This window comes from Pyrus communis, chromosome 3, assembly GCF_963583255.1.
Source record: "Pyrus communis chromosome 3, drPyrComm1.1, whole genome shotgun sequence".
Taxonomy (NCBI): domain Eukaryota; kingdom Viridiplantae; phylum Streptophyta; class Magnoliopsida; order Rosales; family Rosaceae; genus Pyrus; species Pyrus communis.
In genome coordinates this window covers 27191947-27206288 of record NC_084805.1, presented here as the reverse complement: position 1 = coordinate 27206288, position 14342 = coordinate 27191947, and the positions used below count along the sequence as shown (strand labels likewise).

The following is a 14342-nucleotide window of genomic DNA, read 5'->3' as shown; positions in this document are numbered from 1 at the left end:
TTGCTCAACTCCCAATTGTTTCAGCTAGAGAACAGAAGAAGGTTGAAGCCCGCAAATGATCAACTTGAAGCAAAACAAACTCATGCTGCTGTTAGAATTTTATTGTGGAAAAATTGTGTAGGTAGAACCCCGTTGAATTTTTAAACCACTTTGTGACTTTTGGAATATTTACTGTGTAAAACAATCATTGGGCAATTCGAAAATTGACGTGCTTATCCATTGGGGGCGTAATTTTAATCGGCGTTCTCTAAAAGCAGTTTACAAAAGTATAAGATTTTTTGTATTTTTTATTTTATTCGGTTGTATGCTGGTATTATTTGGTGTAAGAGTTACTTTTATGGAAACTTTAACGAAAAACTCTCAATACTATTCATTTTAATAAAAAATCAAAATTTTACTTTAAGAAGTCAATCATAGTAATATTCACTAGGGGTGGTTCGGTATGGGATCCCATACCGAAACCCTTGTCCCGATTCCCAAACCGAAATTTTTGGGAATCCCAAATTCAATACCAATCCCAAACCCAATTTTCGGGAATCCCGAAATAATTTCGGGATTTCGGGACAAATCGGGAATCCCGAAATGTTTTTGGGCTTTTGGACTAAAATTTGACATATTATGTTTTTGGGCTAAAATTAAGTTTCAATCTACCCACTACCCATTTGTGCACAAAGTTTTTGGGCTAATGCCATCTCACCCCACATTCCAACTTTGATTCCTCCTCCACATAGTTGTAATTAAATGAAAATTTTGGCGGCGCCCATGTCTGAAAGAACAACTATATTGTGTACTCGAAAACAAAAGAAAAAAATTTGAGCTCAACTAATTGCATGCCCTGTACCCACCTTGTCCGTGTATATATATACAATATATGTATACTGATATGTTCATGCATGCATAATGGTCTTTGCTCCTTTGTTTCCTTGATTTGCCTAGGTATGCAGGAAACTAATATCCACATATTAATCACACTAGTGGCTAGGTATGCAGGAAACTAATATCCAAAGATTAATCACACTAGTGGCTAGGTATGCAGGAAACTAATATCCAAAGATTAATCACATTAGTTGAGACAACTGGAATATAGAAACAAACAAATTGAACAAACAAACATTAGTTATTTAGTTGAGACAAAGATTAATCACACTAGTGGCTACCAATACCATTAATTAAAAAATAATTCTCTTATAATTAAAAAATAATATATATATATAATATTTATTTCTATTCGGTATGGGAATACCGAAAAAATGGAGATGTAATCCCGAATCCCATACCGAAAATTTCGGTTTGGTTCGGGATGACATACCGAAATTTTCGGGAATTTTGGTTTGGGATTTTTTTGGTTTGGGATCGGGATTTTTTCGGTTTGGTTTGGGATTTTTGGGATTTTTTTCCAGCCCTAATATTCACTTACAACACTTTTTTGTAATTTTTGTTAAAACTCAAAAATTTCAAATTATTTTCGTTAGTTTTCCTTGCTCTTATTTGTAGATTTACAAAAAATATTCATCTTGTCAAAAGAGTAGCTTGGCAGTTGCTCGCCTCGCAGTATGACGTCATTTTTGCAATTACTTGTCACGTTTTGATAATATTAATGTTATTAATCTTATGTAGTTGATATACGGTTTGTTTGGAGATGTTTTAAAAGAAAATTGGAAGTGTTTTTGTTTTAAAAACATTTTAAGTGTTTTTGAAAAAATACCAAATGTGTGTTTTTTGCATAAAGCATTAATGTGTTTTGCAAGAAGCTTTTTAAAGTGTTTTTTTCAAATTCAATTGAATTTTTACTTTAATTATTTTAAAAACACTTTTAAACGAGCTTATTCTTGTCGATATTGGTTAACCGGTCCAACCTAGTTCATCAGATGCGAGAGTGAGCCACCTGTTCAATTGGACAGGTGGCAAAACGACGGAATATAGGCATACTCCTCCCTCTTGAGCGAAGCCAGAAACACAATCAAAACCGGAGGCACCGACTCAGCAGAGCCATGACTGAACCCAAACCCGATACACCTCAAAACGTTCCTCCTTCCGAGATTAACAACACCGCCCATACTAGCAAACCCAGCAGGAGTTTCTCAGGCGAAAAGGTCCGCTTCCCGAACCCGCCCGACCCTCAAATCCCAGACGCGGCGACGCTTCGGGAGCAGTGGAAGTTCGCCATTAGGCAGTACAGCAAATGGTACTCTCACGCCTGGGGCACCGCCATTCTCGCTGGAGCTTCCTTTTTCGCCCTCGGTTGGTTCATCAAGGGCGGTAATCCTCTGCCCTCCGTCGGCCGCCACGACGATTCTCCTCCTCCTCCTCCTCCCGACGAATCCGAGGAAGCTCGACGCCCATGAGCCTCACCTCTCCCCCAGTTCCTGGTGAGCTTGTCTTCCTCTGAGTAATTTTATTTTCAATTTTGGGTAATTTCAATTTTAAATCAATAGGTCGGGACTCGGATTGGATATGATATTTTTGGGAAAATTCAGTGGTTTGAATTGTTGGATTGTGATTCATTTGGGGTAAATTGGACTAAAATATTAAGCTATTGTTAGTTGTATAATCTAGCTGAATATTAAGCAACCGTTTTCAGATAACCAAAAGCACTTCTGACAATCTATTTCCGTAAAAACACCTAGCTTGTTCATGCAGAAACACTTCCTAGAAAGCACTTGTAACTTATATTAAGCCCTTGTTTGGATCTGCTTTTAAAATAACTGAAAGGGCTTTTGGTTATTTTAAAAGTACATCCAAACAAGCTCTAAATCATTCTAAGGCGCATTCTAGAGAAGTACTTCCAGACAAGCCCCGACAAGAATTAGATGTCTGCATCTGTGAGGAAGACGAACGGAGCGCTGTTGCGTTTTGATTGTTTTCCAACACTTCTTGTTAAAGTTACTGATCCACGATCTACTGATAAATTCAGATGTCACGTCTCTAAGGAGCTGGTTCGGTACATCGGATCGGTGCGGCGCGGCGCGGCTTGAGCATTCTGTGGAGTGTTCTTAGATACTATGGCTGTGAATGTATGTACAATCTTTGTCAAGAGTCATTTGGCTGTGGCTGTTTTAGTTTGTTCCTCCTACCAAACTTCTTCCACTTACTGCTCTATAAATCGAACTTTGAGGAAGCAATCTTGCCGGGAGAATTCGATTTTTCATCCGAATTCGACGATGAAGATGGTGGAAACCATAGCAATCACGAAATTTGTAAAACGAAGGAAAACTTTCGGAACCTGATTAATCGCCATTTCGTTTTGAATTTCTAGTTTTCACTTCTTGTGCTTGAGATGGGGCAAAGTTAATCGTTTTCCGACGCTTGTGGAAGGAAGGAATTCCGACTTTTGGCTCAAAAACAACCAAACTTTATATAAAACTCAACCAAGAAAGAATAATTACACAAGGGGAAGCAAGTAGTTCAAATCGAATCAAAGGAAAAAACAAGAACATATCCTTAACATCCTAAATTTTGCGCTAAACATAGACAAGCTTTCGAGCATCTGAAGCATAGTGTTCAAGAGTTAATATCCTGTCGAGAAAGCAATTTCGTTGAGTCAGGTCAACCTCTGTGTATGGACAAGACCTCGCCCGGTAGAACGTCAAAAGGCACTCGAAAAATTCCGGCAAATTTTACGTAGAGCAACACCCGACTTGCTTCACAGCTGATACGTCGTCCTTTCCCCCGACAGTGATTGTTTGTCCTTTGGGCAAGGCTGCTGGGTCATCCCCAATGTCAAGGGCCTTCCGGCTCATAACGCGGTAGATTTGGGTCAGCACTTCGGTGAAAGCATTGTCGACGTTCATAGACTCGAGGGCAGACGTTTCCATGAAAAAGGTGTTCTCTCGTTCAGCAAACGCCTTAGCGTCATCAGTGGAAACAGCTCGCAAGTGACGCAGATCTCCCTTGTTTCCCACTAGCATGATCACAATGTTGGCATCTGTGTGATCGCGAAGCTCCTTCAGCCATCTCTCCACATTCTCAAATGTAACATGACGAGTAACGTCATAGACAAGTAATGCCCCAACCGCGCCTCGATAGTATGCGCTTGTGATTGCACGATACCTTTAACAAAAGAAAAGCAAAACGCAATGTGAGATATTAACACTGGCCGGGATTAGTTTACACCACAACAAACAACATATTTCAAAGAACAGTGTCGGAAAACCCGGTAGCTGGTTGTATCAACTCAAATCTATTAAATGAAGGACAAAATGTTTGAACTTGTATGATTACGATGGTTTAACAACCGTAATGACATGTCAATTTGTGATGTAGCTAGAACAACCACCTTACCTAGTAATCTCGAAATGCAGTAAACTGCGCTAAACCCAAAAATTATAGCAGAGCGAAATGTGACCTAATTAAGTGAACAATACTTGCTTACTCAAAGAAAGAATACGAGTTCCTACTCAAACTTATTCGTTGTCGATTCATAGAACTCCGTTTTTATAATCAGAACCGTTCATATTATAAATCACTCTATAAAGATCCCCTTTGTAAAAATTGAATTAAAACTAAGTTCATTTAGCCATCGAATTATATAAAAAATTAACGGAATAGGTAAAAGCATTACCAACCGTCTATGAATTTGCTAAAATAGATTAACAAAAAGACCTTAGTTTTAATTCATTTTTTACAGAGATGATCTTTACAGTGTGATTTATAATATGGACGGTTCTGATCATAAGCACAAAGCTCTGTGATTCAAACAAGAAGGAGTTTTGAGTAGGAGTTCCTACACATCTTTGAGTAGCCAAACATTGTTCTAATTAAGTATAGGATACTTGTCTAAACAACACTCCACAAAGCAACAGAGCTAAATCAACAAACTACAAATGTAAAAACGCCGGAAACTGTGTATTGTTGCATTCTACTAATACAAGCAAACCAGAAGTTCAAGCAGAGAATTAGCATTGCATCATAGTTGTCATACTTCACGAAGATTGTTCGAGACCGATTCCAAAAACAAATACAAACGGAGTAAAATTCAGCTGAGCTAACTAAAACAATGGGAAATGAAAACTTCAACATTTTCATTAGCAATTTCATGATATTTTCCTCGGCATTCTCCGCAACCAAACAACACCCATCAAACAAACAGACTCGTAAAAAATAATCCTTCTTCGATCCAGAAGCAGGATTATCAAATCCGTGCAATATGATATAAGCCAAACAACCCCAATTTCCTCAGGAAACCAAGAAAACCCAAGAAAAATAAACGAGAATGTGAATTCCAAGATCTAATTAAAAAAAAACTCAAGATTTATAAGAAAACAGAGAATGTGGATCCGAACCTTTCCTGGCCGGCGGTGTCCCAAATCTGGGCCTTGACGACCTTATCGTCGACCCGAATGCTTCTGGTGGCGAACTCGACGCCAATGGTGGACTTGGATTCGAGGCTGAACTCGTTCCTCGTGAACCGGGACAAAAGGTTCGATTTTCCGACGCCAGAGTCGCCGATCAGCACCACCTTGAACAAGTAATCGTAATCGTCGTCGGCTCTGTACGCCCCCATCTCCTTCCCCAAAATTCAATTACTGCAAAAATGGGCTGAATCTTTGTCGTCTTTTTGTTCTTGGGTTTTGTCTTTTTCTTTCGATTTGGAAGGAATGAGAGGGAGTTTTGGGATGATGGGTTCGATGGGTTTTTGGCAATTAGTTTTATAAATAATGAAGAATCATGGCGGTGGAGGTGTGTATGTGAGTTATGGGGTGAATGGGTTTTGTTAGATTCTGAGAGAAATATATAGCAAAATGGAGGTTGAAGACGGCAACCCAACCAAAGCAAGCTGGAATGATTAACGACCCCCGGTCCCAATTAAAAGCTCTCAACCTTTGTACCTTTGGTCGCACCAACTAAAGAAATTGTATTGTTATGCCGACATGTGTTTGCTCCTTTGTATTCGAGAATGAGTGAATGTAACGAGGATGATAATAGTGTTTTAGTTAAAACAAAGAAGAAACCCGAGGGTATTTCCGCTCTTTCACTGTTTCTGAACAGTGTTGGGCTCAATCGGTTTTTAGTATGTATAATGTGTGAAACCACCTGCTAAGCGGTTGGGGACAAAAAAGTTTGTATTCGATACGGTACGTTTTGCATTTTATTCTTAGTATTGATGAATCATACGATGGTAGTCAGGAAGAGGTTAAAATGTCTCTGTGAATCTTTATGTCCCCTATAAGAGTGACTGCTATAGTGAAATTACCGGCTAGTCCCCTTTTATTTAAATCGTGTTATTTATTTGGAACGTTATAGATGGAGAGGGTGAGTTTAGCCTCATAATGGGCTAACAATAATGAGGTTCAAATTCGCCTTTGGCGAGAATTGAACTTAAGACTTCTCACTTACAAGTAAATAGGAACATTACTTGATTGTAGTAAGTTGTTGTTTCTTTTATTTAAAACATGAGAGGAAATTGTGACAATGATCCCTCAACTTTAACACAATTGGATGGTCCCCAACTAAAAATCCATAACTATTGGTTCCTTAACTCATCAAAACGTGCATATATAGTCATTTTCGTCAACACCGTCAGAACTTAGGTCAAGGTGAGTCATGTGCATAGCACGTGAGGCTAAATTAAGCAGCAAATATGGAAAACCACATAAGAAAAATTGTTGCAATAGTCTCTCAACTTTACCTAATAGGAGAAATTGTCCTTCAACTCTAATCCAATTGTAGCAATTGTCCTTCCAACATAACTTATTTTGACGAAATTCTAATGGAGTTGAGGAAAATGACCATAGTTGCACGTTTTGACGAATTAAATGACCAATGATCATAGATTTTTAGTTGAGAAATCATTAAACCAATTATGTTAAAGTTGAAGAATCATTATTACAATTTTCTCAAAACATGAAGGCGAAGGGTCCAATTGTTATTACAGAAAATATAGACACCAAAATTCTTGTGGAAATGTATAATCTTATTTGGATTCAACACCATATACTTATTTTTTGTTGTTGCTGGAACTTGGAACACCATATTAGGAGAAAGGTCGACTCTTCTAGTCTCTTACGACTATCAACTTTATAAAATCCAATGTTGACCATTTCAAATTTGAGTTTCTTTTGGTATGAATAAGACTCATTCGATACACATCCAACCAAAAAAAATTTGAAAAATGATATCCAATAAGATACGTGATTTCTCAGATTTATGAAAGACAAAATAGTTGGTTACTTCCGAGTATTCATGACCATTTCTAACAGACATGATTAATTTGAGGTTTATTATATAAGTTTTAAATCATAACAAAGTATTAGGATCATGGACAAATATTTTTACACTCCTTGTTAGCCCTTTGATCCATTTACATATAAGGGTCCTGATTAAAAGCTAAAGTGATTTTTATTAAGCTAATAGGTAATGTGGCAATGACATGGAAAACAAGGTGTAGAATTCAAAGTTGGTTACTAGAAGTTTTTCAAACCAAAAAAAAAAAAATATCTAACCCCTCTCGTTTCACGTCAATTTCCGGATTAATTGATTATTTACATGAAACCTTCAAATCACATAAGAAGGGTTGGGGGCGGGGAAGAGAATCATTCATTTTGTAAGGATTTTATGGATTTTTATATTTTATCCATTCATCGTACATTGTGCGGTCAGTTTTTGTTAAATACTATTTGTGTTTAATTTTAAACAAAAAAATTAAATAATTTTTAATCACACGATATATGATAAATAGTTAAGATGTGGAGATTCTTATGATTCTCACAAAATTGATCTGGATGGGATGCAATTCCGGCCGGGAGCATGTAAGAACAGTCCCAGTTCTCTTCAGTCTTCACTCTTCACTCTTCACTCTTCACCCACTCGTGGGGGCATGTAAATGCAGATTACAGCAGGGTTAGATTGGATTTTGATCCTCGCAAGATCCCCTTCATGGGGATCCTAAGAATCAACGAACACAGACCATTGATAAAAAATCGTGCGATCCCCCAACAACCATCCCTCCCAGAAACCCTGGATACATTGATACAGAAAGCAACTGATGATCAGATATTTCATGATTTCTTCTTCCTTCTTCGACCGCCATGCTTTAAAATCCCTTTCCAGCCCCTCCTGTGTAGTAAGCGTCGATCTTCTTCCACATCATACGTGATAGTTCATGCAAAAAATAAGTACAAGTGACTAGTGTATGTGACGGGGTAAGTCTAGCCTCATGTAGCTATATCCTATAGGGGAAAGGAATTTTGCCAGACCTGCAGGTCTTTGATATATCTAATCGAAACATATCACTCAATCAAATCCAAGTAATAACACTAGCTACATATACTATTGGCCTCTGAGATTGCAAATTTGCACGTAACAAATCTGCACCACTAAAAAATAGTTGACTAGAGCTAGCTCTCCTTAATTCAAAAGGATCCGATCTTCCAATCAAATTCGTTTATCGTACATTGTGCGATAAAAAATTATTGTAAATTTTTTTATTTAAAATTGTATATAAACAGTATCCGACAAAAATTGAAGGATTCCCATGATCCTCACAACGAAGAGAAATTTTTCATTATAACGGGAACATGAGTAGTACACTATTTGTTTTTATGTAAGTGGTGGAAAAAATTATTATTTTTTAAGTTATTAACTTTTTAACACATATATTCCACTATTTATATAATGACACATGATGTATCATCTCATGTACCGATCACATTAAAAAATCTCTCTACTAAAAAGATCCGGCGAGGATCCTCTCTCCTCCTTAATTACAATCTGCCTTGCCTTCTCCTGATGATCATCGACTGGAAAGCATACAGCAAAAGAATGCATGTGGAAGAAATTAAACACACAGCTATGGGTAGTGCCGGGTGTTTGTCAAACATTAATACTTTTCCGTTTCTGCTCAGACCCTCTGATTCTGATTGATATGGATTGTCGAAGCAAGATGTGTATATATATGTTTTTTAAATGGTGATGATCTATCCTATCCAAGTATTGCCGAAACTGAAAGGCACCTGCTCACTTTCTATATGTACGGATCCGTTAAAAAGCCCTAATCTCATTATGCTGTGTGTATTCATTCATACATAAATATACACATGTATACATATGATCTACGCACACATATAGCGCACCGGATCAAGAACTTGGCAGCACATATAGGTGTATGAATGTTATATATTAAATACCACTCAGCATGATCCCCTTTTTTTTCATCTTAATTTATTTTTCTTAGGAAGCCCTAAGTTTCTCCTCATAGTAAGTAAACATGCCCTAAGTTTTTCATGAACAAAAGATGACACATCGACATGGAATTAACAGTGCATATACTGGATGGTTAAAGAATATCAATGTGGTAAGAAGCTCGAGCCAGCAAATTTTTGTGTATATCAAAAACATGATCACATAGTATTATTATTCTAAATTTTTATTTATTATTATATATAAATGTGTAATAGGTTAAATATGTAACACTACTAGAGCATATCAATACAAATATATAAATTTAAGTGGTACATTTTGAGTAGGACGTGACAGAGTTCGGGGTTCATCGAAAACTTCCATTGAGTGCGCCTACGGCAAGGCCATATTTGACCCTATGACCTGGCTAGCTAGATATACTAGTTCAATTCATTACTAATTTATATACTTTTGGTCTGCACAATTGGTTGCAATTCCTACTAATTTAATTTATGATCAGCTTTTTTCTTCTAAATATCATACATCTCTCAGTTTACAATTTTGGCAAAGCAATACATATGACCACAGTTCTCTTTAGCCAAATATTGTTGGACAGTTGATTATGGTAGCGTGGCAGTTAGATCTAAATTTTGGGTGGAAGATGCAGAACAAGGTTAAACAATTGAAAAGTATCAGACATCTGGATTCCTTCAACAAAAAGAAACTGAGTCGAAAAGTAGCAGAAAATTGTGAGGATGATATCATTCATTTGAATTTGAGTTTTCCTGCATGCACATGAGCAAGATGTGCAGGTTAAAACTTTCATAGAAAAAACACACCCCACAGGTAAATATATATAATCATCCTTTATATAACCAGAAACAGGTACACTAATAGTACATAAATAGGTCCACAAACTCTGAAATAACCCTAGATCCACAAAACGGAATGAAGCCCTATCTTATACTATGGCAAACCCTAACGCAGATTAAAGAAGACACATATATAGAAAAGACACACAGAACCGAAGCCCGTCTCTTCTAGCTTGCTTCCACCTCTTCTATATCTGCAATCCCAAAAAAACACATTAATGATCATCAACTAGCAAGCGTAGATAAAATAAATATAAATATACACACACATTACAGTGGTATAGCTGGATAGCAACAAATAAAGAAGCAAAACAAATTTAAATCACTTTTTTTAGACAATAAGATAAAAAGGACGACTTCAAGCCAATAAGATTTGTAACTTTACAAGGGTTGGGGAGATATCTATCGTATACAACTTTACCTTTACTTTGTAAAAAGACTGTTTTTACCACTCAAATATGTGACATTTCGATCACAAAGAACAACCTTTCAAACAATAAGATAGTCTAAACTAATTCATATAAACTACGAGCGGAATTCGAACTTCAATAAGGAGAAATACAACGATATAGCTAACTCGCCTAAAGCTAAATCTCTACTTTATCACATTGTTTTAATTTGGGAAAATACATAGAAAGGAACAAATAACATATTAAAGTTAAAAAAATAACTAGCATAAAGAAATAAAAAAATAAAGCAAAATTAAGTGTGAAATTAGTATACCAGGTAATAGAAAGAGCCATGGTGGAGAGGGTGGAGGGTGAGACCCCACTCATTGGTGAGAACGGGCTGACCGGAGGAGTGAATGAGAACGGCGTCATCCCCGAAAGCCTCACGCACGTTGAAGGGACCCGCACCCACCTCGAATGCGACGTCGTTTATGAACACCGTTGATTTCGCCGGACCTCCCGGAGCCATTGCACCCGCTTCGCCAACACTACCTGTCCAAAACTCCGAACATCACCACATTAAGTCACACAATAACACAGTATGCCACGTCGTTTCATCAGTCCGATCTCATGATCTGAAAGGCGTATGTACGTGAACAGTCCGGTATTGTCCGGGTAGTAATTAGTCCAATCCAAACCCAAACACGTTATAGAACAGACTGGTCAATCAAAACCCATGCACACGTCCATCGTAACCCCAAACGCAAAAACCTAGCAAGCTAAAAGTTTCTTGCCGAACATAAAGACAAAACTACCCTCCCTTCCATACGTAATACATTACAAACATGGCAATCACCTTCATCCCAAAATACAAACCCATCATAAATCAATCCCACTTTGATACATTTTGGTATTATGTATCAATAATATATACGTATATGTGTGTGTGTGTGTGTGTGTGTGTGTGTAAGTGCTGTAGTCTAGCACTATATTATTGTTTAACGTACTTGGAATACCGCTATTATTTCGACAAAAATGGATAAATTGGTTGCAGATTAGAGCATTTTCCTTAGACAAGGACTTAATTTAGACAAATTTCTTATGTGCATTATTGCATATGGAGATCTATTTAGCAAAACATGAAATTTTCAGTTAATCTACCTTGAATGTTGTGAAACATGGGGGTTGGAACAGCAACAGTAGAAGCAGCAGCAGCAGTAGTTGGAGATGTGGTGACATTGATATTGTAATTCAGATGCTGCTGATTATCCACATTCTTCATGGCCTTGATCTGATCTTCCTGATGGTGATATTCTTTCCCTGATATTCCCCCATGGTTCATGATCTCACTCAGCAGGAGACTAGTGCAAGGCCCAATGTTATTATTATTAGTTTGCTCATGATTTGGAACATGATCCACATTAGCCAGCTCAGAAAAGTAAAACCCTTGTGTCAAATTAGGATTAATGTTGCCCTGATGCACCGGAAAAAAGAACGGCGATTCAGGCAAGACCTCGTTGTGGTGAGGATGGTGAGGCTGGAAAAAGTTAGTGCTTTGGTTCACAGAAGCAATTGGAGAGTTGATTGAAACATCATGAGTGGAGAACCCCATGGAGAAAGCCTTGTTTGGTGCTTTGGGGGATGATTTTTCAGAGGACGAGGAGGACGACGAAGGGGCGGCGGCATTGATGATATTGAGAGTGGTGGCTGCGGAGACGGGCGTGGAGATAGGAAGATGGGTGTGGCGATGATGGGTTTGTTGTTGCTTGGATGAGTTGTGGAGGTTGCGGAGCTTGTGCTTGCTTCTTGACTTTCGGTTTTGGAACCAATAGAACACATTGGCGTCTCCGACTTGACCGTACTCTTGCAGCTGAGCCCTAATCTTCCTGATCTCATCCCTCGGAGGATTCACCACCCCGGAGTTGAAGATTGCTTCGAGTATGCGAATTTGCTCCGGCTTTGGGTTCCATCTAGGTTTTGGCTCCGGACTGCGTTCTCCACACCCTCCCACTGTTACATTCACATAATTAATCAAAAATGTAAATGTACGTAAACTAAAACATATATAATAATCAGTAACAAATTATGCATATCATATGGATAATTAAAAAAGCTATTATTATACACAGAAAAGAGATTTGAACTTGAGTACAGATTTAGTGAAAAATAATTATAAAATATTGAAAAGAGTTTTAACATAAAGTGTTGAAGACGGTTATGAAGAAGTAAGTGATGAAATAGGAATTTGGGGAGTTACCTGAGGAGTAGGAGGAGGGTTGGTGGCAGCTGTTTGAGACGAGAGAAGGGCTGATGTCATGCTGCCATTGGTGGTGCGTGCTGCAATCAGCAGGCTTGGACTTGAACATGCTTGGCCAGTGTCTGTTTGATGAAGCCATGATGACGATGACGACCAAAGGGAGGGATTGCGAGACAGAGAAAACTAGCTAGATATTACAGGAGCTAGGAAGCTATGGGTATAGCCAACCAAAAGGGAAGGAGAAACCCTTTTCTGCTGTTTGTTTTTCTCCTTAGCCCACCAGAGCATCACTTCTTATAGTCTCATCACCTACTCCTGTGAGTTCAATATTTCTCTTGTTTATTAATTAAAACTTGTACAATAAATAAACACTAGCCCTTCCCCACCGGAGCAGGATTCTTTTTTCTCTTTTTTTCCTTCCCCTTCCTTCCCCTCTAATTTGAACGTTCATAGTTAAACTATGTCAACGTCTTATATTAATTTTTTACAAAAGGAGAAAGTTAAAATAGAGAATGTGAGATGATAGGATAGAAAGAGGAGGGAAGAGAATACTAGTCCCTTCCCACCTCCCAAAGAAAATATAAAAAATAGGATACAAACTGATGAGAAATTATATAAATCAAACAAATATAATTTGATATATATATATATATATATAAAATGGGCAGAACCCACAACAGGAATCGCCTGCTAGAAAGATAAACAAGAAAGGAAATGAAAATAAATTTGTGTGGTGTGAAATTAAAAGAGAGAAAGTACTACTCTCAACCCATCCCTTCTTTTAGAATTTAGATTTAATACTAGCAAGTGAAAAGATGATCCATGAAATAATGCTTGTTCTCTAAAACTCTGAAAAGTATTACAAACCCAAATCCCCCCGGGACGAAAAGCAGGGAACTTAGAAAATAATACCTGCTGGGGGCTTAATTAGAATCTTCATCAGAGAGAGAGAGAGAAGTGAGGACTGTTCTGACCAGTTTGTCTCCCTTAACTTTTTGTCTTTTTAGATTTGTAAAGAGAGGAATCCTGCTTGCTCTGATCAATTGTTTGGGGTTTTGCTTTGCAGTGCGTGGGGAATTAATTGGCCTGGGAGAGGTGAAGAGGGTGGAAGTGAGATGTTGAGATTATTCTAATGGGAAAGGTGGTTGTGGGAATAAATAGGGGAGGGGAGGGGTGTTTGAAAGTCAAGGCAAAGGGAGAAGGGAGCATGCAATGTAATGTAATTTGTAGGGTTTAACTGGAAAGCGGTGGTGTGAGTCGTGTAATAGTAATTGCATATCTCATATTGGGTTTATTTTGAACAAAAGTAACGTAGGCTTTGGATTGACTCGAGGGCATTTATTTATTTATTGTCATTGTTAATATAATTTTTTTTTTTTGAAATTAGTTGAAACTCTCTAGGTTCTTCTAATTTCTCAAATCCGCATAGTAAGTAAAATATAAGACGGTAAGGTGCATGAAAAATATGTACCTATATTATTTAGTAATTTAGGTGTCGTTTCATAACCATTTTGTTTTTATATTTTAGTTTTTATTCCTTTAAAACTAAAAACTAAGGAGTTGTATTCAATTAAGATTTTGAAAGATTTTAAAAGAGTTATAAATTTCTGAAATTTAATGGAGTTCCATAGACTCCATGTCAAATTTAGGTGAAATCATTAAAAATCTTAGGGATATGCCTGAATTTTTAAAGCATAAAAGACACTA

General features: G+C 37.5%; 2 protein-coding genes across 2 annotated transcripts; both read right to left on the bottom strand.

Annotated features, from left to right (window-relative positions):
* Nucleotides 1-3336: 3336 nt before the first annotated feature.
* On the bottom strand, nucleotides 3337-5648 carry LOC137729164 (ras-related protein RABA1f-like). The gene is made up of 2 exons (XM_068468011.1): nucleotides 5283-5648; nucleotides 3337-4050 (listed from the first exon to the last, which is right to left on the bottom strand). The coding sequence occupies exons 1-2, from the start codon at nucleotides 5501-5503 to the stop codon at nucleotides 3618-3620; spliced, it is 654 nt and encodes a 217-aa protein (XP_068324112.1). The 5' UTR covers nucleotides 5504-5648; the 3' UTR covers nucleotides 3337-3617.
* Nucleotides 5649-9917: 4269 nt separating this feature from the next.
* On the bottom strand, nucleotides 9918-13738 carry LOC137727284 (WUSCHEL-related homeobox 9-like). Its single transcript, XM_068466149.1, has 5 exons — nucleotides 13548-13738; nucleotides 12636-12950; nucleotides 11540-12388; nucleotides 10713-10930; nucleotides 9918-10183 (listed from the first exon to the last, which is right to left on the bottom strand). Exons 2-5 carry the CDS (start codon nucleotides 12772-12774, stop codon nucleotides 10178-10180), a joined length of 1212 nt encoding a protein of 403 aa, XP_068322250.1. The 5' UTR covers nucleotides 12775-12950; nucleotides 13548-13738; the 3' UTR covers nucleotides 9918-10177.
* Nucleotides 13739-14342: the final 604 nt, after the last annotated feature.

Coding starts and splice junctions, on each gene's coding strand:
- LOC137729164 (XM_068468011.1), bottom strand. CDS start 5,503: ATGGGGGCGTACAGAGCCGACGACGATTACGATTACTTGTTCAAGGTG. Junction 4,051..5,282: donor GACACCGCCGGCCAGGAAAG/GTTCGGATCCAC, acceptor CTTTTGTTAAAG/GTATCGTGCAATCACAAGCG.
- LOC137727284 (XM_068466149.1), bottom strand. CDS start 12,774: ATGGCTTCATCAAACAGACACTGGCCAAGCATGTTCAAGTCCAAGCCT. Junction 12,389..12,635: donor ACCCTCCTCCTACTCCTCAG/GTAACTCCCCAA, acceptor TGAATGTAACAG/TGGGAGGGTGTGGAGAACGC. Junction 10,931..11,539: donor CATGTTTCACAACATTCAAG/GTAGATTAACTG, acceptor AGTTTTGGACAG/GTAGTGTTGGCGAAGCGGGT.